The 27,984-nt window shown below is 43.2% G+C and overlaps 1 protein-coding gene across 1 annotated transcript; it reads left to right on the plus strand.

Moving 5' to 3' along the window:
• Nucleotides 1-1,029: 1,029 nt before the first annotated feature.
• CHMP4B (charged multivesicular body protein 4B) lies at nucleotides 1,030-27,977 on the plus strand. The gene is made up of 5 exons (XM_069807538.1): nucleotides 1,030-1,410; nucleotides 22,435-22,612; nucleotides 23,364-23,478; nucleotides 24,040-24,166; nucleotides 27,163-27,977. The coding sequence occupies exons 1-5, from the start codon at nucleotides 1,215-1,217 to the stop codon at nucleotides 27,228-27,230; spliced, it is 684 nt and encodes a 227-aa protein (XP_069663639.1). The 5' UTR covers nucleotides 1,030-1,214; the 3' UTR covers nucleotides 27,231-27,977.
• The last annotated feature ends 7 nt before the right edge of the window (nucleotides 27,978-27,984 follow it).

Below are 27,984 nucleotides of genomic sequence, written 5' to 3' on the forward strand. Positions count from 1 at the left end.
CATATAGCATGGAATTATGTCCATACTGCCTCCACAAATCAGAATGCATGACTGAAGTGTCCAGGAAATGAGGAGTTCACAATTAGTCACCACCAATTAAGCAACTCCGACTCTGGACTGTAATACTCGATTTTGTAAAGTTGGCAAGCTAAGAAAGGGAAGTTAAAAAAAAGAGATTTCAGCAGGTGTTGCCTCAATACCTTAGCGGGCTGTGCACAAGTGGCGGAGTTTGAGCGGTACGTGAAGGCCGGTAGGCGACAGCGCTCTGCCGTCACTTGCTGCGCGGACTAGCGCTAGAGGAGGCTTCGCACCCGGGCCCGCTCACGGCGGGGGCAGGAGGCTCCGGCCCCGGCTCTGCCGGCGCGATGGCCGCCGAGGGCAGGCTCCCACGTTAACTTCTTCAACCGTGGCCCCGCGTGCCCGGTTTCCCAAGGCACCTGCCCCAGCCCTGTCCGGCCCTCGGCGGCGGTTTTAGCTCCGCCTTCCTCACCGACTCACGCTCCTTCCGCCTTTCCCCGCCAGACGCGGCACACGCGGCCCGAAGCCCCCGTGGGCCGGGGCCCCGCCCCGGTAAGGCCCGTGGGGCAGGCAGAGGCGGCGGCGGCCTCGCCCCGGCCCTTCCCCGGGCCCGGCGGGCCGTGGTCTCAGGGCGGCGCCTTCCCCCGCCCCGAGGAGGCCGCTGAGGCGCGGCGGGGCTGCCGCCCTCCGCCGGGGCAGCCGCCCTCCCCGGCCCCCGCCTGCGCCCCGCTGAGGCCGGAGGGAGCCCGGCCGAGGGCCGGTCCCGTCTGGTGGCGTCAGCGCGCCCCGTGACGCCACTTCCAGGTTCTGCTAGGGAGACAGCCTCGCCCCGCCCTTCCCGCCGTGCCCCGCGCCGGCCGCGACTACATCTCCCGGCAGTCCCCTTGAGCGGTTACCGCCTGCTGGCGCGGCGCGGCGCCGCGGGGCACGCCGGGAGTCGTATGCGGCGCGGGGGCGGGGAGCGGTGGGGCGGTGGCGGCGGCGGGGCGGGCTGAGGCGGGGCGGCGGGGTGCGGCGAGCCCGGTGAGCGAGCGAGCGAGCGGCGGCCTGGGCCGGTGGACTGGCGGTCGGTCGGCCGGCCGGTCTGTGAGGAGGGGGCACGGAGTGAGGGGAGCGGGTACTGGTGCTCCACGGCCGTCCTCGCCGCCCCCGCCACACACCGCGGCCTCGGCGGCCCGGCCCGGCCCGGCGCAGCCATGTCGGGGCTCCTGGGGAAGCTGTTCGGGACGGGCGCCGGCGGGAAGGGCGCCGGGAAGGGCCCGTCCCCGCAGGAGGCGATCCAGCGGCTCCGCGACACGGAGGAGATGCTCAGCAAGAAGCAGGAGTTCCTGGAGAAGAAGATCGAGCAGGAGCTGGCGGCCGCCCGCAAGCACGGCACCAAGAACAAGCGCGGTGAGAGGCCGGGCCGGGCCGTCCCTTCCCCTGGCAACAGGTCGGCCGGGCCCGGCTGCCCGGGGGTGGGGAGGGCCGGGGCGGCCCGTTGGGTTGCTGGCTGCGCTCTGCGTATAGCACAGGCGTACGTGTGTACCTGTATTTTATAGCTTGTTGCCTTTATTTTATAGCGCGCTGCCTGGGAGCTGCGGCAGCCCGCTCTCTAGGGCCTGCTGCCCTTCCCCAGCAAGGTTTATACCGGAGCAGGCTTTCCCCGCCTCGGGAAGGGCAGCCTTTATGTCTAACGTGGGTGCCGCATCACTCCCGCGTGATAACGATGTCACGGTGTTGCTTGGCTCTTCTGTGCGAGATTCACTTTCTGTTCCGTGTGTGCGTCGCTTTAGGGAGAGGCCAGGAAAATATTTCAAAGCAGGAGCCAGGGTGTTTCTGGTTGCTTGCAGGAGTAGCTGGAAAAGCAGCGCATCAATGTGGAATAAGGCCTTGCTTTACTATGTTGCTGTTTTTTCTTCTGTCAAACAAAGCTCTTTACCAAACTGCTGCTCGAATTGAGGATTATGGCTAAATATATTTTTATTGTTGTCAGCATATCCTAAAGCTGTAAGTGGCTTATAAATGGATATTAGAAATTGGTGATCACCAGGTAGAACTCGGCTCGCCGGGGGGAGGTCTAGCTATGTATTTGTAAGCAGTGCTTGATATGCATTAGTGGTCTGTCAGCCTGAAGATAAGCAGCAGGTTGTCAGCTATGTATTTCGGTGCTCTGATGAGCTTTTTGCTTGTTTTACAATGGTCATTAAAAGCGGCATTTTCTGGAAAGCATATTTAGATTTTTGTGTTGACGTTGCCCTTTTTGTGCTGGGTCACAGCAGAACAGCAGGGCTTGAAGCAGGTGGTGTGGCTCTGTGGCACTGAGAGTTGCTAATGCACAACTGTTGGCCAAGTAGCAAGGGTTAATTTACAGTAATTACCTATAACAGTTTCTGCTTCATACTACTACTTTAGTTAGCATTTCAAGCCTCCTTTCAAACTTCAGAACAGTGTGCTGCATCAGGGCTTCTCACTTGCCCTGTATTTGAGGGATAGTGCAAATGGAGCAAGCTCAGGAGTGCTTGCTGTGTTTGTAGGCAAGCGGCAGCATGGCACAGGCCTGACTTGCTGCCCCAAGTGTCTTCTGAAGGACCTCAACAGAGCCTGGCTTCAGGCTTAACTGAGTTAATTTCTAAAGCAAATTTATTGCAACAGTTTTAGTAAGTCTGAGTTTCTTGTGCAGTTTTTTGCCTAGCTTGGTGATGAGCTTAAAAGGAGAACTAACATACATAACTTTCTAGCCTTCCTCTTCTTCTGCAGTTTCTGCATCCTCTGTCTTACACTGGTCCTGTTTAACTTCTCCTAAACTCTTTCTGCTGCTGGTTGGTCAGGACTTTATCTTGCTCTGCTGTAATGTCATCTCTCTCCATGCCTTTCTGTACATGCTGCCTGTCAGTGTGCTCTGGAGCACTTTGGGTAGTGGAGGGATTAAATTTCTTTGGAGGTGGAGGAAGAAGAAAAACCTGCCCATTCACTAGCAGCATTCTGGGTCAGACTAATTAAGGTCTCACAGAAGGACAGGATCCTGATGAGTAATTAAGGAGCTGTGAAAAGGAGAAGGGCTAGGGATGGTTTTCTGGTGGAAAACAAACCCTCTTTTTTCCAGAGGACTTATGAAACTTAAGAGGCCAACTTTTATTATTGGGCTGCTAGGAAAGACAGCTGGTTATCTCTGAGGGAAGCGAGTTCCCGTCAGGACAGACTAAGGGCCTGCTAGTTTCTTCTGGGTTCAAGATGTCAGTCATCAGTTGAGCTGTAACAAATTGCATTTTTTTTATATGGAGTTGTTTGGATTTTTTCCTCTCTGACTTCAGGCTGTTTTATAATCTAGAAATTATGTAATTTTGATGCAAAATCTCTTAAATTCATAATTTAAGTGAAAATAAAAAGGTGTTGGTTTTATATGTGAAAGTGTCTTTTCAACTATATCAAAGTTTTTCCATTAAAATTTTTTAAGTAAAACCAAACAAAAGTGAATTAAGTAGACTTTTTTTTTATAGTGTTGAATCAACTTCTAAAAACCACAGGTTAAAGAATCCTTAATCTTTCTTAGTTCTCCAAGACTTAAGCATTTTATTCTGGAGATTTCTCTATATCCCTGCTGTTTATAGAGAAGTGTACTGTGGATGGTGGATATGGGTAATGCACAGCTGGACAGTCATGCCAACATTAATGGAAGCTGCTGTGGTAAAGCTGGCAGAAGAATATATGTGTCTGCAGCAGCGGGGCAGGGAGCTTACCTGAAAGCTTAAAGCCGCCTTGGAAAGATATTTTTGTTTTCTCAGAGGAAAGATGGGCATCTGGCACACTGGGGGTAACAAAAGGAAACGTTTTCTGCTCTCCAGCACACTGTGTGATTGGTCGGGTGCCAAGTAAGCAGGGTTTCTAAAGGCTCATTGACTAATTCCTACAGCACTTCTGGAGTCTAACGAAAGCACAGAAACTTATAGGCCTTCTGGTGCCTCTGCCTGCCCCAAGCACATGCAGGTTTTTATTAATTTATGAGTTTATACATGTATATTTTTCATAATCTGGATTTAGGATATCCAGGCTGTATAACCAGACAACTCCTCATGAAATTCTGAAGTTATAATGAATAACTATCTGGAATAAATTTCCTTAGTCTGTGTTGTTTCTTGGCATGGGAGGCTTTCAAATTTTAGTAAAAAGTTCCTTTTTTCAGGGTCTTTCTGTTCTTTTCTGGCTGCACAGATGTGGCAATTTTATGATCACCATGCATTCTGAAGGAGCTCAAGTCATTTTAATAAGTAACAATTTTTTTTTTTTCTTTCACTCTACCAGTTCCTTCTCATTAGTCCACAATATCAAAATAGCTCCTGGGGGAGGGAGAGGGCAACAGTCTCCAAGTGTTAGGTCGGTGCGAAGGCAGCTATGCTGCTTCTAGAGAGTGTTAGACCAGCAGTTATGGCTTTAATGCGCATGTCATTTTTTGTCCGTGGGATGAAAAAATGCCGAGGAGAAGACTGCTCATCTTTAGAAAGGTTTCTTGGAAAGATACAAGTTAATATTCCCTCTTCTGGGAAGAACTTGGGTTATACTTGTGTTTCGTTATGTGTTCTCATAGAAGCGTTCAGCCCATTCTTTTGAAAACAGCGTGGGTTCTGGTGTTTATCTCTGCTCCCCCCCCTGCCCTTCCCTGAGGCTTCTCAACACTTTTACTCTAGCCGGTGAGTAGTGGACTTACTCCTCTCAGTGAAGTTAATGGAAGTAGCAGTAGTACAGTGTAGTTTGAACACCAGTCAGACAGAATCTTACTGGATTTTAAATCTGTCCTGAAAATAAATTTTGCTTTAACAAAAGAAGTGTGCAGCTGTGAGCTTGACGGTTTGAAAGTACTGTGCTGCTGCTGCATCCTTTTATTCCGTTCCAGTTTGTCAATATGGCATTGTTTCATCAAATCTGGGATATTTTATCAGGCACTCAAACTTCACGAAACTAACAAAGCTGCTAGATCTTGCCAAGGGTTATGAAGTTCTGGGGCTCAGTATTCAGTTTCAGGATAGCTTAACCTGATCTTAATCATTGCTGCTCCAGTTTTTCTCCTTTCCTTGTGGCTCTTGCGTGGTTGCACAAAGCCAAGCTGCCAGAGAAATAGCACGTGCACACAAAGAAGCAACGTGTTAATTCCTTGATCTCTGACTACTTTGGGTGTAATGATTCCAGAATCTGTTTCTCGTGGAAACCCAAAGCTCAAGTTATTTCTCAATATGAAGATTACAGTAGGGAGAGAAACCAGACACTGTCCTAGGGTGCCATTTTTATAAGTAGTCCATTCTAGAGTTTAGATCCAGGGTGAATCAATGCAGTTATGTTCCTGCCTGCCACTAGATTTTACCTTTTTTGTTAATGAACACTAGGTCCACAAATACTGGAATGAGTGAAAACATAATATCGTGCTAATATGCAGTAAATATATTCAGGCTTTAGCAGGAGACTGGCGTTTCATGGATTTTCTATCAACACTGATTTCTGTTAGCTAGTGTTTTTTCTTCTCTGAGTCAAAGTTTCTCTTTCACTGTAAAAAAATATAATGCTATTTTTTTCAGCACTGGTGACCGAGTACACAAAATGGATGCAAACCCACTGCTAGATTCCTGCTGTATAATTCAGGCTTTTCCTGGAAAGAGAACACTCCTATTCTCCACCCAGCACCAAAAACAAACAGGGAAGTTGGGTGTAGGCTGGAGCCAAAAGTCATGATTTTATGCTCATCTCCAGCTCGCAATAGATCACAGTACTGCCACAGGTAAGTCAGTTCAGCTGGCTGATCTGATGGAAAATGAACTGTTTACCATCCCCTACCTTTTTTTAACCTGTCACATCAGTCTGCTGATCTGATTTGCCTGTTGCTGGAGGGTTAGTGTGGCACCGGAGAGGAGACAGAACTGCCCCTTTCTGTAGCAGCTTAGTTAACCTGGCTGAAACGTACAACTGGTGCATTGTGGTGTGGCTGTGGAACTGGCACTGGCTGATCTCGAGTGATGTGGCTGCCAGAAGCGGTAGTGTCTTGTCCCGCCTGTTTCTCTTCTGCTGGTGTTAGCATTTGTGTGGGCAGTGCTTGAGTTGGATTAGTTTGCTGATCCAGCCAAAACCTAACTCTTTAAAAAAAAAAATAAAAAAAATAATGTTTTCTGCACTTAACCACACAAATGCTAGAGCTGGCAGGCAGGAGAGAGGTCAGGAATGTGACTGAAGGAGGAGGGCAGTTCTGCCTCTCCTGGCAACAGTCCCCTGCTTGGTCAGCTTAGAGGTACTAACTGTGATAAAATCTGAGGGTGACGTGCAATCTCTCAGCAAGGGGGCCAGCTGATCATTAATTAAAAAATGGAAGCATGCCTGCGTGATGGCATGGACATTTTTGTTTAGAAGTTTGAGTGGTTCAAAATGTTGCAACAATCTGGAATTCAAGGAAGAGAAAGCTGCAACCTCAGGCCTGGGTACAGGCAAAGGCTCAAATGGCCTGTGACCATGTATGTAAGGTCTTAGACATCAATGCATTGCTTGCGAACATGTTTTTAAGGTCCTGCTTGACATTTGGCAAGAGAAGTGATCTCTGCTCCTAGAATCAAATAACACGAACCTGGTTTTGTTTCCATGAATCATAAGATGCTGATGTAGCGGAAGCAGGAGTCCTACAGCAAACTCTATCCAGCCGTTCTTGCTGTACTTCAGCCTGCCTTTTCTGTGTTTCAAGTCATAGTCTAATGTAAAATGCATCTTTGAGTTCCAGGTGCTTAACTGTAAACCACAGCTTCAGTGCAAGAGTACTGATAGCAGTGCTGGCCTGAGTCGTTCATCTCCCCTGAGACTAATGAGTTGAGCATTAACCACCTGGCTTGGGAAAAGTGTGATAATTACCCTTTTTAAATAGGTGTTTAAAAACAAGAGGAAACTTCTAGTTTGTAATTCTACCCTACCTATGTTTAACAGAGACTTTTGGAGACAGATTGCTGTACTATAGAACGGTTTGGGAGGAATGGGGGGGGTTCACAGACACCTTTTAAAACAGCTTTAAAAAGTGGCATAAATAAAAACAAAAACCCTCTGGTCCTGTCAGATGTGTTTTGGTAACTGTATTTGATGCAATACATCCTTTCCTGTTCCTGTTCTTTGTCAAGCCCTTTCAGAAGGGAAACTTGGCATGTTTGCAGCCACTGACTTTGTTTTTATTACTTTTTCTCTCCAAATGTATTAGATGTTGGATTCTAGTATCTCATTAAGCTCTGGGCCTAGTTACTGAATCCTGCTTCAGGGCTCCTAGTGCTAGTTCAAAAACTGTAATTTGCAGGTGATGCAAATTGTTAATTTGGGTTAACTCTCTTTTACTTTCTCAGACTTGTGCAGAAAACTGCCAGGTTGTTTCCCTCTGGCAGAATTTGTGCTGAGTTGTGCGATGTTTATCTGGGCTGGGATGTTGTTAGGCTTTGCACTTGTATCACTCAGGCCTCTCTGTCAATCCCTTCTTGCTCATTCTGACTGGATTCTGGTAAGAACCATGTGCTCGTACTTGAACGTCACCTGGGGCATGCAGCAGGATCCCAGCTGGACTCCTGGGATGCTGGGGATGGCCAGGCGCTGTGCACTCAGGTACGCTCCATGGTGCAATCTACAATGCTGCTTGGTAGGCAGGTCAGCATAGAAAAGGTGCTGTATTGGGGCTTGGAATTAAAAGCAGTCAGTGCTCCTTACCTGGCGAATCTTGGTGCTTCCAGGCCTGAAGTGATGGTGAAGGACATGGCCAAGTGTTGTGGTTTAACCCCAGCCAGCAGCTAAGCACCATGCAGACACTCATTTGCTTCCCCCCACCCAGTGGGATGGGAGAGAGAATCGGGGAATAAGTAAAACTCGTGGGTGGAGATAAAGACAGTTTAATAGGACCAAAAGGAAGAAAATAATAATAATGATGATAATAATAAAATAATAATAATAATAATAATAAAAGAATTGGAATATACAAACCAAGTGATGCACAATGCAACTGCTCACCACTTGCTGACTGATGCCCAGTTAGTTCCTGAATAGTGATTCACCCCCCCCCCAGGCCAACTCCCCCCAGTTTATATACTGGGCATGACGTCACATGGTATGGAATGCCCCTTTGGCCAGTTTGGGTCAGCTGTCCTGGCTGTGTCCCCTCCCAACTTGTTGTGTCCCTCCAGCCTTCTTGCTGGCTGGGCATGAGAAGCTGAAAAATCCTTGACTTAGTCTAAACACCGCTTAGCAAAAACTGAAAACATCAGTGTGTTATCAACATCATTCTTGTACTAAATCCAAGACATAACACTATATCACCTACTAGAAAGAAAATTAACTCTATCCCAGCTGAAAACAGGTCACTATGCTTCATTGCTGAGCAGGGGATTAATTTAACATGGAGAAGGGAGGGACGGTGTCACAGCAAGAGGAGTCTGCAGCCAGTGCTGTCCAGGAAAAGGATTTTTTCTTTTCCTTTCCCAAACTGTTTTGCAGTTGCTCTTTGGTGTTCAGGAATGACCTACATTAGGAGGGTACCACCACCTCTAAGCTCTTGTAGGGCTCATGCAGACTGTGTTGCCCGTACTACTGGATTGAGTGGGCGCCCTTGCTAGAGGTGTGCTGTAGCTGTGTATGTCCATGTGCCTCTGTGTCTCCTCTCCTGGCAGCCCAGCCTCTCTTGCCTGCACACGGTGCTCTGCATTGCTCCTGGGCGCTTGTACTTGCTGGAGGCAGCAGCAGGCTGGGGGATGTACTGCTGGCACTTTCTGAGTCTAGCTGGGAAAAGACCACTGTGATGATTTTGGCAGCTTTTTGCTCTCCCTTGTGAAATCCCCATCTGTTATGGAAAAAAGTTTTTAATATTGCCCTTTCTGTTTTTTGGAGTAGTATGTGCTGCTTGTTCCAGAGACTTTGTATGGGATGTGATGTGAGTGGGGAGGATGTGGCCTGACCTTCTGCAGCCAGCAAGGCTCTGTAAAAGGTGTGGGGTGGGGTGTAAAGTAAAATCTTGCTGTTTACTCACGCCACTTAAAAATGGATGATTTTGCAAAACTAAAAGTTGGAGCAGCTCACATGTTTTAACATGCTTTCCATGAAGTTTTCAGCCAGGCATCTAGCAAACTGGAACTCCTGGCACAAAGTGCTTGAAACAAAAAGGTTGCAGTTGGAGAATCCTAAACAGGCCACGCATCAGATGTTGATAGACCATTGGCTTTCCCTCAGACAACCCAAGGCCGCAGCACGTAGCTGATGATAAGGAGGTTAGTTCTGCACGTAATCATCCTGGTTGAGTCTTTGAGCAGAAGTGATGTTACAGTTGCTGAAGATGTTGGCAGATGCACACAGGTCTGCTCGCAAGGATGTGGCCAGGTTGCAGGTGAGGAACCTGTGGGCACTGTGGGCCTTCCTAGGGGCCAGTATCGAGGGCAGTGAAATGGCCACAGTGGCCTTGCGCTGGTGGGAGCACAGGAGAGCAGAAATTTCCCCTTGGTGGAGCTCAGTGCCTGGCTGGGGCAAAGGAATAATAGTTCTGCCTGTGATGTCCTTGTAGCTGGAAGCCTAGCTGGAAAAGTTCTGCTATGGCTTCCTCCGGGTTCATTGTTTAAATGAAGCCTTGCCAATAACCATTTTTTATAGGGGCTAATATAAGCATAGGGTAATTATACAGACAGCTGTTGTCTTGTAACTCTCAAGTGATTGGCAGCGAATGATGGAAGTTTGGGGTTGTCCAAATAACCAGGATAGCCATCTCTCTTGCACACACTAGGATATGCATGTTGATCCTTGTGTGTAGCAAGCAAGGGCTGATCTCAGTACAGACTTTCATGACTGCTCCCTTCCCATTTCTGAGCTTCTGCACCAGCCTATGCTCCTGCAGTCAGCTGTTTCCCCAGCTCCTTACCCTCCTCCAGATAAGGGAAGCCAAGTCAGCAAGTGTAGTGGTACAACTGATAGTCCATCTTGGACCGTGCTATTCCCACTTTCAGGATCATATCTGGAGCAATAACCAGATCATACCGCTTTCCAGACAGCAATTGCTTCAGAACAGAATACAAGATTAACAGGTCTTTGTCCCCCAGTCCCTCATCCAGTAGGTCTGACGTGTTGAAATCAAGGGTTGATTTAGGCACAAGGTAAACCAAGAGACTTGGTAACACAGTCACTATCCTGCTGGTGCAAATCCCTTGAGGTTAACCTGATAGTGACCATCTGTGAATTTGGCCATGTAGCTGCATCGTGAACTTGTTTGGATACCTGCTGCCATGTTACTCCACACATGGAAAGACTTGCAACGTCTTTCACTGTAAAACCTGTCTTTTTGGAGTCCCCCTTTCTGATAAAGCTGTCATCAGCCATGCTGACTGTCTCACTAATGTGGTGGTGTGTTAAGTGTTACCAAACATCCATATTGTATGTGCTCTTCATGGCTTGGCAGGAACTTACTCAGGTTTAAGGAAGTCATGTTTACTTCCATGTGACTGCACAGACTTTGCTCGAACATAGTGGAACTGAAGAGAAACATACATGTCAGGGTGACAGGAACATCAACCAGTGATATTCAGAAATATGCAGGTGATTTTTGTTAGTTATGAAATAAAACGGCTTGATACAAAGCAAACTTCATATTGGGCTAACTAGGAACTGTGCACAGTCATTACATCTCCCTTGGAGGTGGTACCTTAATAAAATGTCCTGACAGGATCACTACAGTGGGCTCAGCATGTGCAATGTCCTGGGAGGAAACTGAGTGGTAGAAAGCCTCTTCTGGTAAGTGCTTCCCTGGCAGCACCATCAACTTGTGATGTGAGGACTACAGTAACAATGCTTATTGCTAAACCTGGCTTCTGGAGCTGATCACTGCCTAAGAGTATGGGATTGCCATTAAAAAAATGCAATAAAGTTCTGGCCTTGAGAGATGTACTGCAGTGTTGCCAGTTAAGTGTTTGGAGGTTGATTCAAGAAGTACAGATTTTATTTATTTATTTATTTATTTATTAAATAAATGTGGTTCGTCTTATTTGCTTTATAACTTTTGGGTGTGTTTTCCACTTTTCCCCCTTAGTTGTTAGTGTTGGAACCTGAGCATTCATGAAAAAAGTAATTTTTCACATCTCAAAATAGCGTAAGTTCACCAAATGAGAAGTTAAGAGAAATGCTAAATATTATGACAGCCTCAGTGAAATTCTTAGACTTGGCAACACTCTAATAATAATTGCCCAAAGCTGGAAAATGCATGATAGATTACCCAGGCAGACACTTGTTTAATTCCCTGGTAAGAGAAGTCTTGAAATGGGCCACTTAAAGGTAGGATCTTCTGAGTTTTGTGACTTAATCACAGAACTATTGTTAAGCATAGGGAATTTGGTTGGTTGGGTGTTTTTTTCCGTGTGAGAAAAGAACATTTTGAGATACTTACAAGAACAGAAGTAGGTCTTCTTAGAGCTGAACTCTCTACCTGATGCATTTCTGGCAGGGATACAGAAGATTATTATAGTTTTTCACTGGAGTTCTCTTTAACAAGGTATCTTCAGCAATCACAAAATAAGGACGAAAACCCATAAAGAGTATTTGCAGGCTGTGAGAATCCCAAGTTGTGCTTAAGAAGTATATTTTTCTCATGCTAAAATTTTAAACTTTTGTTGAATTCTGAACAATTATCTTCTTTTATACACATACAAAATTCTAATGTGAAATAAGCTGCAGGTTTTTAACAGAAGAGTTATTGGGCAGTTTAAAAGGGTAAGGGAGGATAATTTATTCCAGCAGCCTTAGAAGATATCTAGTTGTATTTGGAAAGAAGAAATGTGCTTTGGGTAAATCAGTTTTGGAGATGACTTGCAGTCCCCTGCCGTTATCCAGTGACATGCAGGACCGCAAGAAGTGAAACACTGAAGATTGGGCAATAAGGTATATGCTTTGCTTTAAGAGGGTGGATCAGATTTAGTGTGATGGTTTCAAGCATTAGGCCTAGATGATCTTGGCTGGTCTGGTGTTTCTTAGGCTCATTCCAACTGGGTGGAACAAACCCGTTGGCTCCTTCTCTGTAATTGGGATCTCTCTTCCCTGGTTTTCTCATTTGGGCTTCAAATCTCGCTGTAGTTGACATTTTTTTCCTTTTTTCTTGGACAAAGCTGTCCCAGACTCACCTAGAGATTATTTTACAGAGCATTATTGACCAGAGGATCGTTGCCTTGATGTTTAAGGGGCACAGGTATCAACTTCCAAGGCTGAAGGTTTGCTTGCTTTCTGGACTAGCCACCTGTGTTCCTGAAGAAGGCCAGGCCAGGAGGAGGTTACTCAGCTTGCTGGTTCTGCAAGTGCAATATGTTTCCGTCTGGAACTTTCAGCCTGAGTGAATTACTCACTGTTTCAGGAATAAATAGCACTGTAATAATGGATTCTGACCTTCGGAAACACGCTTTCTGCACTCCTTGTGAAAATGACTGCTTGTGACTGATATGTACTAAGGAGCGTGACAAGGAAGTGCATTACGCTTCAAGTATAGCTGCCTTATGTCTGGGCTGTGGGATGTGGAACAAGGTCAACAATTGCTGGTGCAAAGGTCGAGTCGATGCTGACCAGAGCACTGAGCAGTGCCGCAGTCAGTGATGGTGTGAAGGTGGTTGGTTACTGTTCTGTTTGGGTGTTGCATATATCAAAGCTCTGATTGCTGTTGTATGGGATACTTTTTTCTTTATCTTTTTTTTTTTTCCACCTTTGTGTATTTATAGATTTTTAGACCAGGAGTGCTTATTGTTTAGTTTAATCTCTTGCACAATAGACTAAATGTTCTGGCACTGCTTTGCTCAAGAGGAAGTTTTAATCTTGTGTTTTAAATACAGATAGGACAGAAACCTTCTTGTACACTCTGCCTGGGTTTGGATGCTTTATTGAAGTAGTTTTAGTCAGTTCATCTCTGAGCTGGGAATAGTTGCTTTGCTTTGAGGATAGGGTTTGGGAACTTTATTAGATGTTTAGTAGAAAGACACAGAAAGATAAGTGGAGGACCAAGAGTGAACTCTGCTCACGATTCCCCACTAAAAGCGTAGCATCTCCCGAAAGAAAGGCACAGGAAGCTGCCGCAAGCACTGGGAGCTACGCTGGAGACATTAGGCCCTGGCATCTGGGGGAAATGTGTGATAATGACCTCAGACATTCAGGATAAAGTGACTTTTAGACTTGTGTATGTCTTCTAGACATCATAGATCTCAGTAGGTGATCCTCACGGGAAAGGAAGTCATGCTGCTTTGCACTGTATTAGCATTGGAGTTGATGTGACTTTATTTTTAACTATGCTTTGGTACCTCTGTCTCGCAACCACTTTCACACCATGATGCTTAAAATCAAACCTGACTTCTTGGACCTCTGACATTTTGTGCTGTGCCATCAACTTGGCTCAGTGTAGCTGGGTATTTAATGGAAAACCAGTTAGGAATATGCTTATGTATCAGCTCAGTGGCCATGCTTGCTTTCTTCCTCTTCAGTCCTTTGTACTAGGCCTGCATGTAACTGTCTCTGAAAGGCTTTGTGGTTTTTTTCAGGGGTAGGAATCTCACTAACGTGCAGGGTGTGGGCAAGGCTCTGCTGGAGCACAGGAGGGGTAGGAAGTATTTGCAGAACGGGAAACAGCACCAAAACAAAAATGCTCAGGCAGAAGCTTGCAGGACAAGGGTGCTCTCTAGCTGTTATATCTAGAGTAGTTACGTGGTTTTGGAAATACCCTGAAAGGTTTTGGAAACGCCCTGAAAAGATCTGACCTCTGGGACCCTGAATAGAGAATCAAGAGTCGCCAGCTTCTGCATTTTGTAAGACTTGCCTGGTCTGGGACAAGCATTCGTTGCTATGTGTTGCAGATCTGCTGTGGCAAGATACCGCTTGGATGCTTTTATACTTGGTTTGGTTTGAACCAACACGAGTATTTGTCAGCTGGTTAACAGCTTCCTGAGCTAGCAAATCCCTGCAGACAGATATTTATTCAAGGCTGAACTCAGTGGTGTGAAAGAAGTTTGGTAAGACTGTAGTGGGATTTATATCTACCTTTTTATCTGCTTGTAGCATTGGAGGATACTCTGTGCATTGCTTTACATTACCTTTTGCTTCTTAGGAATTTTTTTGAGATATTGTAGGCAGTTTGCTAATTCTCAATAGAATGAGAGATGAGCAGTTGTTGCTCAAGATTAAGCTACTCTACTGCAGACTCCATGGCAGGCAAGGCAGCCAATTACTTCTTACACCTACTGGTGCCTCTTGTCTCTCCCATTTCAAGGATGGCGAGGATGTTGTTCCTGATTACATTTGCTGCCAAGGCAAGTGCCAGGAAGATGGAACGGTATTTTCAGAAGCAGCAAAAAAAATGACACTTCTTCCTGTTGAGCAAGTTATAGATGGATACACAATATAACGTGCGAGACAGTCACACAGTATTAAGTTGATTATCTCAATCATTTCTAGTGCCTGGGCTTTCTGCCAGAGGGGCCAACAGACCCCCATTTGGGAAGCTCCTCTGCAGCTATCTTGCACTATTTATTTTGGCATGGCTGACATTTGGTGTACGTTATTTTTGAGGCTGCTGTGGAACTTCTTCATCCCATATTAATACAACTGGTATCCTTTCGCAGTGGTATCTCTGCTGCTGCCATTTCTTTTCTTGTTTGCCAGAGAGAATGTAAGAATTAGATGCGAGAGTAAGTTGTTTTTTTTTTTTTTTCCCCTCACCTGGAGTAATCAGAGCTATTAACCCATGTGTCTTCCTCTGGATGAGAAGCCTTTCTGTTTTAGGTATAAGTGTGATTTTTTTAGCAGATTTTTGCAGAGGCAGGAGTTGGATAGGCAGGAAACGTGCCTATTGTGAGCCATCAGTTGGGACAAATTCTCTGGGTTCACAAACGTGTGGACCTTGGTACAAGTATGTTTTATAATTCAGTGAAACGCTTGAATTATACTCCCAGTTGTTCCCAGTGCTCTTTGAAGTAACTGATTGTCCTGCTCCACTCAAGTTGAGACATGTTTTTGCTAGCAAAATTTGGAGTTGCAAGTGTGTAGAAAAAGAAGTCTTTAAGTTCTTCCTTGTTTTTTTATCTACTAATCTATACTTTTCTAATAATGATATTTAAAAGCATTAATTCAATAGAATTGCTGTATGCGTAAATATCTCATTAACACTATTTGTCCTACAAGTGTATAAGCAGTACTTATTTGCAGGAGGGTTGTTGATTTTTAACAAAATCACTGACCCGTTCATACTCAATTTTTTTCTCTGAATGCAGTACTATGTAGTAAAATTGTATTTTTGTTATCCTGCTAACTTCTTATCACAGTGAACACTTTTCTTATTTCTCTAGCAAACTGCTGTAAATATCGCAAGGGAAATCTTAAGACTTAGAACAGCTCTCTTAATAGTATTAATAATAGTAATTTGCTTATATACAGGTTGAAATACTTTAAAAATACATGAAATTAAATTTTTACAGATAGCATTTTTTGAGAGCAAAGTGAAATTATTTGGGTGAGCAGTCATGCCTTTCAGCCTGTGAGTGCTGACAGGGGAGGATAGTCTGGCTAAATGACTCGGTGCTCTTTACTTCTGTGTGTTCATTAGTCAGAAGGAGCAGTGGCTGAAAACCGTAACATGAGTTCCTGCTTATCAGTTGTGTTGGAGCGCTGGGTGCTGCCGTGGTAGGCATAATAATGAAACCCTTGGCTTCTTGTTATTCACGGTGGTTGAACGGTAAGTATAAAACTTCTGCTGGTTTTTCTAGGGGGGGCTATCACAGAAATTCAAAGTAGTAGGGGATTAAAAGTAGTATTTTGTAGTTCATTAGTTGAAGACTGTAAATAAATAAAAAACCCAACAACAACAAAGCCCCCCCCCCCCCCCCCCCCCCCACTCAAAAACCCAACAGTGGAAGGAATAGCTTTTTATGTATTAAAAAGTTTGAGTTCTTAAAAAGGCTGTAAAATGTTCTTCAAATGTACTTTTATATGTGTTTTTATGTTCAAGTAATTGAAACAGTCCACATTTAACTGCTTTTGACTCAGCTGCTGTTTTACTGGACTTGCCCTCCTCTCAAGAAGCTGATGTTTGTGAGAATTTCTGTGTAAAAAGGAACTGCAGAGATTAGAGGTTCATGCTCATTAACACTGAGACATTTTATATTAGTTTGCCAATGGAAAAGAGGTCATAAACTATTTATATCACTTTTAACTGGTCAGAGCTCTGTGGTGAAATCTTTATGAATAAAAACTGGCTCCAACATCCTGGTCGTAGCTGACGATAAAGACAATGAATATATCAAAATGTCATACAGAGAAGATAATTTGGAGCCTGCTCACTGTCTTCTAATGGATGGCAGGAGTCACCCAGTTCGGTATAAATGTATTACCTTTAATTTAATTGCAATTTTTTATATATATATATATATATATACCCCCTGCTTTTTCCCCAGTGCATACTTCTTTATGTATTCTGCTTTACTAAAATTCAAATAAAGTACAACTAGTTTTGTTATCTGCTGATTTTTTTTTAGAGGACATTTTAAGTGCATGCAATTCATAATGCACATTGGACTTACAAACTAAAACACACACTGTGCCTGTGAAGGAAAAGGTACAGGTTGTAAAGGCTGTCTAAAATACTGAGTGTTTATTGGCAGGTTCTTGCTGTCATCTTGTGAAAACTAACTTCCCATGTAATGATCAAATATTTTTTGCTGTCATTGGGTCTGCATTGATTCATTAAGTGAAGGTTATCTTATATGTTAAACTTTTTTTTTTAAATAGTAAATTCTAAGTCTACCAACAGTTTTCTCTTCTCGCATAATTTTGTCTAATCCATAGCTATAACAGGTTGGGAGGGTAATGTGTCAGTTTGTTGTTGTAAAGTGGTTCACCAACTGTCGTCTTTTCCTCTTGTGCAACCTGTGGGAGATTTGAGCTTAAAAAAAGGGGGGGGGGGCAAGAAAAAAATCCCCTCCTAAACTGTTTTTGTATGTAATAGGGATATTCCAAGAGTAAGTTAACCCCCACCCAAAGGCAGGACGCTCTTGGAGGAGAAACTTTAGGTGTTATCGAGCAACTTCACTGGAGCGTCACTTCTCACCGAGGGAAGGCTCTGCTGGGACAGTGAGTGCTGATCAGGGACACTGCCTGTTGTTTTTCTCTACCTGTTTCTGGCATCCTTTGTTGCAAGTCCTGTGCGTAGGAGCTGGGGAGGTTTTTATACAGAGTGGTTTCCTTCAGCTCTGTGCAAGAATAGTGCCCCACTGAGTGATCCTGCGAGAGCTGTGCCTTGGCCTGTACTCACCAGCTGCAACACACCAGGCTTACCCGCTGCGATTAAGCCATTAGTACCACATGGAGATCATTGTCAGGGTCTTTCTGTGCTTTATTCTGTATAAAGGCAGAGAGATCCATAAGAAATACACAGCCGCAACATGGTGAGAGCAAGCATCAGTCCTTAGTTGGTTCAAGCCTCTGAATATCAGGCACTTTGCAGAAGCTACTGTGAGAGTCTGGTCCAGCAGTCTTGTAACCTTGTGTAGCTTTTTACTTGTAAGATAAGGAAATTATCTCACTGTTGTAAAACTTAAGTCAGCCATTTCTAGAAAAATGTGCTGGTGATCTGTCCAGCAACAGGTTCTGGGTCATGAGCGAACTCTGTCTAGCTAGGCTAGAGAATAAATGCTTTAAACTTAATACATGGTTACAGGTCCTGCTGAAGCAGTTCCACAGCAATTAAAGCTGGGTATTAAATTATGTTGCCTGCCTATGTAATTGCTATCTTCAAAGCAGTAAAGGTGTAATTAGGGGTGTGGGTCCTGAGGACTGTCTCTTCCGCAGCTGCCTAATGTGATAGCAGTCTTCATGAAGAGCAAACCTGGGCCGTGTTACACTTTGACTTCAAACACAAATCCGTTTCTTGCATGTGTATAATCCTAGAGGACATATTTCTAGCCTACTGTCTCTGTGTCATATTTATTTCAAATTCGGGAACTATTGGGTGTGGGGGGGGTTTGGTGGGTTTTTTTGGTTTGTTTTTTTTTTTTTTGAGAAAAAGAGCCAATGTCATTCCCTTCAAATTAAGTGTTTGTAGCTTTGACTTCAGTGAAACTTAATAAAAATGTATTACTCTGGCAGTACATAAGATTTCAGTAGGTATTTATACAGATGGTAAAGACTCTTTTGCAGGAAAAAAGTGGCACAACTGCTCATCGGTTTTCAGAAATCAACACTTAAATAGAGTAGAGATAAAGTAGCTGTAGTTAAAACAGAATCACCTCCTTGGATCTAAACCTCTGTTAGGTACCACCACGCTGTAAAGTGTGATAGCAACATATGCAAAATTTGCAGCCCTATTATTTGTGCTACCAAAGACTGTTGCTGGTCCTGCATTTCAAGCAGGAGTTTGTGGCACTACCCCCTTGCCTGTGCCTGGTTGGGTAAGCCCCTTGGCCCCTGTGCAGAGGTTGGCATGGCTCCTATTTTTGCCTCCAGATGGACCCTTACTCTAGAAATTCCTTGTGAGATCAGAGCTGTGGGTATTGATGTGGTGTGCTTGTCCAGAAATATCTGACAATGGGGAAATCAGTCCCAAGAGATGGAAAACTGACTTAACTGTAATGATCCTAAACACACAAACAAGATTTTAAGTATTTCTCTGAAAGAAAATGCATTTTTATTAACTTTTATAAAAAAATTAGATGCAGAGAAATGATCATTTAGTGATCTGTTCTCTAGCTGAGACAAATACCGATTAGAAAGGTCTGCATGAGATCCTAGCAGTCTCCACCACCCTGCGTAGAGGGCAGGCAGGGGGGAGCGTAGTGCAGAGCATCATTCTCTGAGTTGTGTTTGCATCTGCATGAGGATGCCTGGGAGCATCTGTGAAAGGGGCACCGTGAAAGGACTGCGCTGCTAATTGCAACAAGGAGAATCCTGAATGTAAAGTGCAAATCCTCTTCTATGGGGGGAGGAGTATGGGAAATGAATTGCCAAAATTTGCAGGATGAAACGAATGCGAGTGACCTAAATTAACTTGCTATTTTTTTAACTTCTCAGCTTAATAAAATCTTCTAGTTATAAACAAGGACTTTACATTTAAAGATAGTTAAGCAGGGAAACACAGGTGAAAATAAATTGCAGGAAGTTGTGATCATCTAATTTGAGGCACTGAATACCTTGTTCTACATTCCTTAGTGCTTCTAGCTGCAAAAAATTGCAATCTCTTGTGTAAGATTTTCTTCATTGCAGAAACTCATTTATCACTTTGATGTTAATTGACCTATGCTAAATATTTATGCTGAACTGTCCAGACACAGAAGCTTTATGTATGACCCTGTGTTTATTGCCGGGGCTGTGTATCAGTCCTTATTCCTTTTAGGCTACTGAAACAGGCATTTCTAGTTTCAGTGTCTTTAAGTAGGTACAGGTGGGCACTGTGGCCATGGGAAGCTTTATCCTTGCATTGGCCGCACAAAGGAGAGGGGAAAATATAAATATCTTCCTTGGCCACTTTTGGTCTGAAGGAGTTGGAAACATTTCTAGAAAAGACCACAAATCCACTTTAAGTTTTCACCTGAAACAAGGCAAGTTTTAAAACGAGCATGTTGATATTCCTGTTCCTTGGCAGGGGTCTGTCTGCATGTCAGGCTCTTGGCCGTAGCAGATCTGAGCATGGTTGATTCTTGGCTGAGACCAGCAGGAACTCAAGGCGGTTCAGCAGGAGCTCAGCAGGTAGCAGTGCTGCAGCCTGCACCCAGGTGGGAGATGTGTGTCATCTTCCAGGTCTTCTGGGGCCATCACTGCTCGGTTCTGCAAGCTAGAAGATTACATGCCATGCTTTTGTAAAAGCAGGAGCCTTGATCTGTATATACAAGTGAGAAATTAGTCAAGGCAAGGCTCTATAAAACAGAGTGAAGGCTGGGGACTGCAGTTCTGGTACACTGAACTGGTGTGTGTGGGAACGGGAGTGCTTGTAATGTTTGGTGTCTGAACAGCTTGTTGTAAAAGTACATAATCATGAAATGTACATAAACTGTTGCTATTATCAGAGAAAACTATAGTGGGAAACTGTACGTAAATTGTAGTACTTTACTTGGATTTGTATAATGGTTATAAAATCTCTGATTTTGCCAGTAATTCTCCATGATGCACAAAATCCTCAATAAAGAATGTCCTATCACTGTCTGACACTTCCCCAGCATCTGTTGCTATATAAACACAGCCTATTAACAGTTTTATCTTTCTGAGTAAGAAAACTTTATATATCCTTAATTAAACCATTAGCACAAAACTAACCAGACTAAATATACCAGTAATGTGTTGCTCATCACTTTATGATCTGGCATAAAGCTGGAATGTTTCAGATGATACTTGTGTTGTGCTCGATTCTGCAGAGCAAACATTGTCCTTTGTGTTACACGAAAACCCAGTCCTGTTCCCACTCCTGTCAAACGAGAATGGATGTTGGACTGGCCCCGAAATGTGGGATTTACTGGCTATTGGAGTGCAAGTCAGTGAAGGGGTTTGTTTTGGGTCTTTGGCTTCTGTGCTTTGGCTTCTGTGATCTGTGCTTTTGCGTTTTTGAATACTTTTACTAAATCAACCTGTGCTACTTTGCGTGCTTGGCAACCTTAGCTGTACCTTCACAAAATACTTTTTTATTCTGTAATACATTAGTGTAATTTGAAAGCAATCAAGTACAGCATATTCACAACCAATTGTAGAACTGAAGGTATATGTAGGACTTCTGGATTCCAGGACGTTATCTTTAAGGACTGTCAAGCTTCTCAAGATGACATCTGACAAAATACACAGGATGCCTGCAGGCTTAATCTGCTTATAGGAGAGGAGCTACTTTGCCTGTGTTTCAGGAACACACTCGTCATGTCACGAAGTTATCATCCCTCTAGTAGGGTAGATAAGGGAAGCTGTCTGCTGTCGGGATTTCCTACTCCTTGTTTTTGACTCCCTCCAAAAAATATGCAAAGGTTTGAAATAATGTCTTTTAGAGATTTAAAGATTTAAAGCCTTTATTTGCCACCATTCCTGGTGCAGGTAACTGAGCTGTTGGGAGGTCTAGAGTGTTGATTTTTAGCAGAGCTGATCCTGTATCTTGTTAACTGTTTTCGGCTATGAGTCTCTCGGAGATTAGAGCACTGAAGAAATGAAGTGTGCATGTGGCTGAGTTCAGAAACTGAGAGTAAGGCTGTTAGGAGAGCAGTTTGTGTCCAAGCTGAGTTTTTAAAGTACCCGGGTGTATTATATGACCGAGACTGTCATGCAGCGGACAGGTCTGTTCGTATCGGGAGGGGAGGCAGAAATGCCATGAAGGGAAGCTGTACTCATGTCTCACTCCGTGTGATACTTGGTTCATCAGTCAGCAGCGCTCAGTGCTTGGCAGATCTTGCCCACACTGCAGCTCTTACCAAAACTTTTAGCTGCATACAGGCAAGATTGTATGTAAATCTAGTTTGTGTTCGCTGTCAGTGTTTCGGAAATGAATGTGCACCGGTCTGTTGTCCGTCCAGGTCTCGGGAAGAGCTGGCTGTTGACTGTTGTCACCCGTTGGATGCATACCTGTCTGGGTGGGGTGGAGCCGAGCGTTGCAGAGGGCGCTGGAGAAGCCTAGCTGTGCAGCGAGTTGGACCAGTCCTCCCACACCAGCTGGTCTCTGTGGGTGTGGAGTTCTGTGTTGGTGCTGTCATGGGTGGGCTCCTCTTGCAAGAGCAGGCATTGTACAAGTGCTTACGAGCAGCAAATTGCTCAAACCAATTTAAGTGGTGGCATCTCTCTTCTCATGTCTATCAGTAGAAACTGTTGTGTGGACAGTACCTTGTAGTAGGACTAATATGAAACATGCACAAAGTTTGTTTATATATAAATGTATCTACAAATACGTGTATTTCACAGCATTAAGTAGCAAAACTGAAGAAACATTTCTCTTGCTTTGTATTTGAATGAGCTGCTTCTCCCAGGAGCGGCACAGGAGTTCAGCTGGCTGGCAGGGACCTGCAGCAGCATCACAACCTCATCTGACAGGAGCTACACCAGCAACTGTACCTTGATATATTGGGAGTGATGGTGAACAAAGATACTTTTAAGTGGATCAGCTTGCACATTGAAGCCTGCTGTTTGTTGTAGTGTAGTCTCTGGTCTACAGTGTGTTACAAGTGACTGGACTACCGATCCTTGAGTTGCTTCTTGGCTTGCATCCTTCATGTGACAGGCAATGGACAGTAGGCATCTGGCCACCTTTAAACAATTTTGTTGAAGGAGGCAAACACAAGGGTTAGGCAACTTAGTTTATCTAGGAAGAAAACTGGACAACAAACAATGGAATGTGTGAAATATTTCTCTGTACTGAGTGGCATTTGCTGCAAAATGTGAATGGCTGTTTTGGGCATAAATCTCACAAATCCTACCTTTTTCTTTGTTGTTCAGCTGCTCTTCAGGCCCTAAAGCGTAAGAAGAGGTATGAGAAGCAGCTTGCACAGATAGATGGCACATTATCAACAATTGAATTTCAGAGGGAAGCCCTTGAGAATGCCAACACTAACACTGAAGTGCTTAAGAATATGGGGTTTGCTGCTAAAGCTATGAAAGCTGCTCATGACAACATGTAAGTTATTCCCTTCTGCATCTTTCTGTAGGACCTTTAGTTTGTCATTTGTTTGATCGCTAAATGCCAGGTGTTTCATAACCAAAGGTAGAGCTAGAGTAGCAAAACCTTCTTCTAAAAGGCTCTAACTTAAACTAAAATACTAGATACACTTTCATATTGAACAAAATATGCAAGTATTGATGCTTTCTCAGTTTGCCACCATTTTATACAGTACAAAGCCGCTGCCTTCGTCCAAAAGGCAGCTAGCACCAGTGTAGTCTAAAGCAAATGGGAGGGTGCACCAGTTACAGATCCACCTAGTAGCAGCAAGAATTTTAAGCCTCAAGGGGAGACTTAAACTTCTTTCTGTGCAGTGGAGTTTGTGTATGTAGCAATAATTAAAGGTAAACTGCATTATGGGAATGTTGTACTTGCTCCAAAAGCAAATATTGCAGATGTAATGTAATAATGCTGGATCAGGGAACAGCAAATTATTATTAATACTAGTAATGCAGAACAAAACCTCTTCATATGAAGCCTCCATATGTAACTGCTCCGAGCTAAGCTTTTGGGGAAAAGTAAAAAATACATGCATAATTTTGTTGAGACCAGGGGGATAAAATTCAGACTTGCATGTGAAGTATATTTTGGGAAGGGACCTTGTAAATGTCACCATGGTGTGGCATTTCTACAAAAACCAAGAAATACAGTCTTAAGTGTTGATTGGGAAGGTGGCTGATTATATTGAACTCTTTACTTTCTTTTACAGGGATATTGATAAAGTAGATGAATTAATGCAGGACATTGCAGAACAGCAAGAGCTGGCAGATGAGATTTCAACAGCCATCTCAAAGCCAGTAGGATTCGGAGAAGAATTTGATGAGGTATGGTTTAAATTTGCCTCTGTTTTTATCATAGAATCATTTAGGTTGGAAAAGACCCTTAAGATCCTTGAGTCCAATTGTTAACCTAACACGACCAAGTCCACAACTAAACCATGTCCCTAAGCACCACATCTACATGTCTTTTAAATACCTCTAGGGATGCTGACTCATATGAGGTCTTTCTTTTAAGATCTGCATATTGCATGTGTCTAGGTGTAGTACTAGGATATAAAATCTCTCCTAAAACTTGTTACAAGCTGTTCCTACAAGTGCATACAGCAGCTGTGACTCTGACTTTATGCTGAGAATGGTTTGAATGGCCTGATCTGAGAATGTTTGGACTTAGATTTCTTCTCTTTACTTCTTTCCCCACCCTCCTCACCCTCCAAAAGATCATGTACAGGAATTCAGAAGAAGAATCAGACTCTTCATCTCCTCAGTTTGCTCTGATCCTGTGCATTTAAGCTGTTTTCTTTAATAATATGACCAGCTAAATCTACTTGCAAATAAATATGACTTAGTTTCTTCCTTTTTTTTCTTTTTCTTCCTTTAAAAACCTAGGATGAACTCATGGCAGAACTAGAGGAACTAGAACAAGAAGAACTAGACAAAAACTTGCTGGAAATAAGTGGTCCCGAGACAGTACCACTACCAAATGTGCCCTCAATATCAATACCATCAAAGCCAGGTATGTATGGAGCTTTACCAGAAACACCTTGGATTGTTAAAAAGTATGCTTATTTAACTCCCAGCTCCTCAGATTTGAGAGATCTAGCTGCAGGCAACGCAGACGTTTTGCTTGAAATTGCTTTGTGAATCACAAATTACATCTAGTGCTGTTTCTCCATGGGGGTAACCTGCCTTTCATAAGAACCACGAAAATTAATAGCTATCACAGGAATGGTTATTATCTATTCTAGCGCTACCAGTTTATCTACAGCGTTGATGACACTCAGGGTAGAGTGGAGATGTGGAGAAAGGAAGCCTTCTACCAGTTGCTGCTGGCCCAACAGAGAAGTAGTCTTGACAAACATACCAAGGCTATAAAAGGAAGCGGAGAGTAAATTAGCTCTCAGAATTAGTCCCAGGCTGGTTCAGATCCCCACACTGAACCATACTTCCTTGCTGCTGCTGCTTTGTTTTTTTAATTTGATTCCTGTTTTTCTGGCTTTTAGGAGGAACTAACATCAGAGTCCCCTCTTTGGGGACAGCTGTTGCCTCTCTGAGGTTTGCATGTACTTGAGCCAGACAGTACCAAACTTAGGGTCATCCCAGCCTTAGAGCACATACATCTACGAAATTTTAGTTAGTGTGATGATTTTACATGGAGAGCGGGCAAGAAATGTTCGTATTTACACAGACAGTTCAAAGCTGCTGTTAAATCTGAACTAATCACTCTTCTATGAACTAGAAGTGATACCTCATGAAATATAGTGGAGTTGGAATACCTCTGGCATGCATTAATGGGATATGAAGCTTTACTAGCCTATTTTGCTGAATCTGCCTTAATGTATTATGAATAAGTTGTAGACTTTGCAACTCTATTTCATGTGCTTGCTTAGGGAAAAAAGGTCCAAAAAACTAGTGGATGAAAAGAGTCCCAATTGGTCAGTGTATCTATAATTATCTTGCTGCCTTTCCAGGCTTAAAAGGACCTGGGAAGCAGCAGACACTGCCAAACAAGGTTCTGCTTTAGGTGACATGCTATGAAGTCTGCTACTTGTGCATTATAGTTCTTTTATTTTGACATAATTGATTTTGTTTTTTTCTAGTTCTGTTTTGCTAGGCAGAATTGCTGACAAGTGTTGATGAGAGGGGAGTGAGTTATATCAAAGTATCTTAAATCTGAGACTTTATCTAGATTCAGATCCAACAGCAGGAGAAACAGTTTAAATGAACGTGTGCATAACCTTTTTATTTCCTAGCTGGTTTAATGAGGTTTGTGCTCTAAATATTCTTTGGGTATGGAAATTAAAACATACTGACTTGAACCCAAATATACTTTTTGAATTATATTAGGTAGTAGTGACTGCGCTCTAGTAAGAGACATTGTAACTGTGCACATATTTAAGTAACTATACAGCATAAGACTTATGTAGGCGTAGCACTTCCTAAAATAATAAAAATTAAAAATTATGAATGTTTTTGTAGTAAAAACTATGAGAATAAAACTCAGTATTTTGTAGAATTTATGTTAAGCTGCTTTTGGATGGAAATTAGAATTCCATTAATGTATTTAAAGGACATGCTACTTTTTACTTAAAACTCTCTCCAACACCAGCATTTGGGAAACCTTGGGATTCTGGGGTGGTAGTGGGTGGGGATTTTGTGTGGTGGTGGGGGTTTTAACCTAAATTGTTTTTCTCTTAAAATTGACTTAATATACACTGGGATTAAAAGCTTACTTCTGGTCGTCATGGGTCGCACTTTCAAAGGGACTACTTTACCTAACAACGCAGGTACATGCTTAATGTGTCTTTTGGAAATAAGTAATGTGTCTTCTGCAGTAGAGCTGACTCTATTACCTCCTTTATATTCATTGAATAGAAAATGATTGTGAGCTTTCCTGCTTTTCTGGTTCTCAGGAGCTGTCTGGATTTTGACTTAATCGGTCTGAATGAGAAATTTTTTGCTGTTGCCTGTCAGCTAAGTTGATGTCAGAAGAAATTCAGGCAAAAGCTGTTTTTGTTTAACAGAGACTGGAAGAACTTAATATAGAAAAACAAATTCCAAACTTGTACGAATGATAGGTCTTGAGTTTGACTTAAAGCTGACTCAGTTCTCTCTTACGTACATGTTTCATTTGGAATGACACAAACCATTTTGAGTATGAATTATTTGACTCTTTTTTTAGTTTGGTTTCCCCCCTTTCAACCAAAAACACTGTCTGACGAAATGACATGTTTTTTTGGTATTTTCCAAAATTATTGCAGCTATTGCTTTGTTAAGACATTTTTGCTGAGTTAATGGTTTTCCTCACATTATGACAAATAGTAGCATTTGCTTCCCTGGAAGGACCAAAAATGATAACAAGGCAGCGCGTAGCCTGCTGCTTAACATCCACATCCAACCAGCTCCTAGTGAGCATGGCAAGAGGGCAAGTAGCACGTACCCAGTGCTTGTTAGCTCTTCAGCCCCTTGAAGAGCTTGAACTGACACAAGAGTTGGAGGTCTCCAAATTCTGTACTTGGCTAGACCAAAACACAGTAGCCTCATTTGTTGCACTTTGAGGACTTAATGATGGAATAAGGAATTTATTTTTTATGGGGGAGAGACTGTAATACTGGAGATGTCAGATGAATTTTTGTAAGAAACTATATCCCTGTCAGAGGGGCTCAGAAGCCGAAGGCTCAGGTTCTTCTCCTTGGAGGCTTGGTGATTATGGAAAACAGACACTGCTGGTGCACGCATCTTAACCTTCATGCACGTTTGGATTCTTCCCTTGTGAACTATTGTCTCTTTCCACTTGAAGTGGTAATATCAGAAAGTTTAGCCCATGCTGGCTTTTTCAGAAGGCACCTTTTCCTTCAATTCAAAAAGGTCTTGTGTATTTTTTTCCTGTACTGTCATTTGGTCCTTCATTTATTGGTTAGGTCAGTGTCACAGAGGCTTCTCTCCCCCAAAGAATCGAGACAGGGTTCTGTCAAGATTCCCACTCATTTGTTTTCTTTTGATATTTTGCAGCCAAGAAGAAAGAGGAAGAGGAGGATGATGACATGAAAGAGCTGGAAGCTTGGGCAGGAACCATGTAACCACAGCAGTAACTGGCTGGAAAAAGACTTTGATTACCTATTCTGGGTGCAAATGTGTTGTGTTGAGGAGAAAGCATAAGCAAAATGTCTTTATCTTTAATTTTAACCCAAAGCAGTGGGAACTGCATTGCTGTTTTCTGCATAGCATGGTCTACACAAAGGAAAGAAAGGGGAGCAGGGGGAATTGCCCGCAATTTATGCGGTTGAATTTGTGTAAAAAGGTATTTGCAAAATCACACATTCAGCTTATGGACTGTGCTACTGCCACTGCTGGATCTTCATCTTCAAAGTTTGGGCCATATTGAATTGAAATAAGCTGAAAAACACTCTGTAATTTTAAGTCAGTTTAAGTGTGTCTAGAAGTCTTGTAAAGCATTTAAAAACCAGGAAAAGTCGTAAGCCACCATCGGCTTCTTATTGTGTTTAGGTGCAAGAATGCTTTAGGTTTTTAGTTCTTTGCAAATTATATTTATATCCCTTGACTGATGTGTGGCCAGCCTTGTGTTTGTCACCACAACAATGTAGTCACTATTCCCATTTTAATTGGTGATAATGATTTGCAATTGACAAATGCTATCTTGGAAGTAGGGAAGATTTAAATTTCAGTTGTACATTTTTCTACCTAGCATTACAATGTTTATTGCTTTTTTGTGATAATTGATAACCCATTCAGATACATGCACACAATTATTTTAATTAAGAAACTACTATGGATTGCACTGTATTAAATATCTTGATTAATTTTCATCTGTGG

This window comes from Haliaeetus albicilla, chromosome 2, assembly GCF_947461875.1.
Source record: "Haliaeetus albicilla chromosome 2, bHalAlb1.1, whole genome shotgun sequence".
Classification (NCBI taxonomy): Eukaryota; Metazoa; Chordata; class Aves; order Accipitriformes; family Accipitridae; genus Haliaeetus; species Haliaeetus albicilla.

What these genes read in the sequence shown, in the direction of transcription:
- CHMP4B (XM_069807538.1), top strand. Translation starts at nt 1,215, where the DNA reads ATGTCGGGGCTCCTGGGGAAGCTGTTCGGGACGGGCGCCGGCGGGAAG. An exon ending in AAAGCTGCTCATGACAACAT is followed by an intron (nt 22,613 to 23,363) that starts GTAAGTTATTCC and finishes TTTCTTTTACAG; the next exon opens with GGATATTGATAAAGTAGATG. An exon ending in ATCAATACCATCAAAGCCAG is followed by an intron (nt 24,167 to 27,162) that starts GTATGTATGGAG and finishes GATATTTTGCAG; the next exon opens with CCAAGAAGAAAGAGGAAGAG.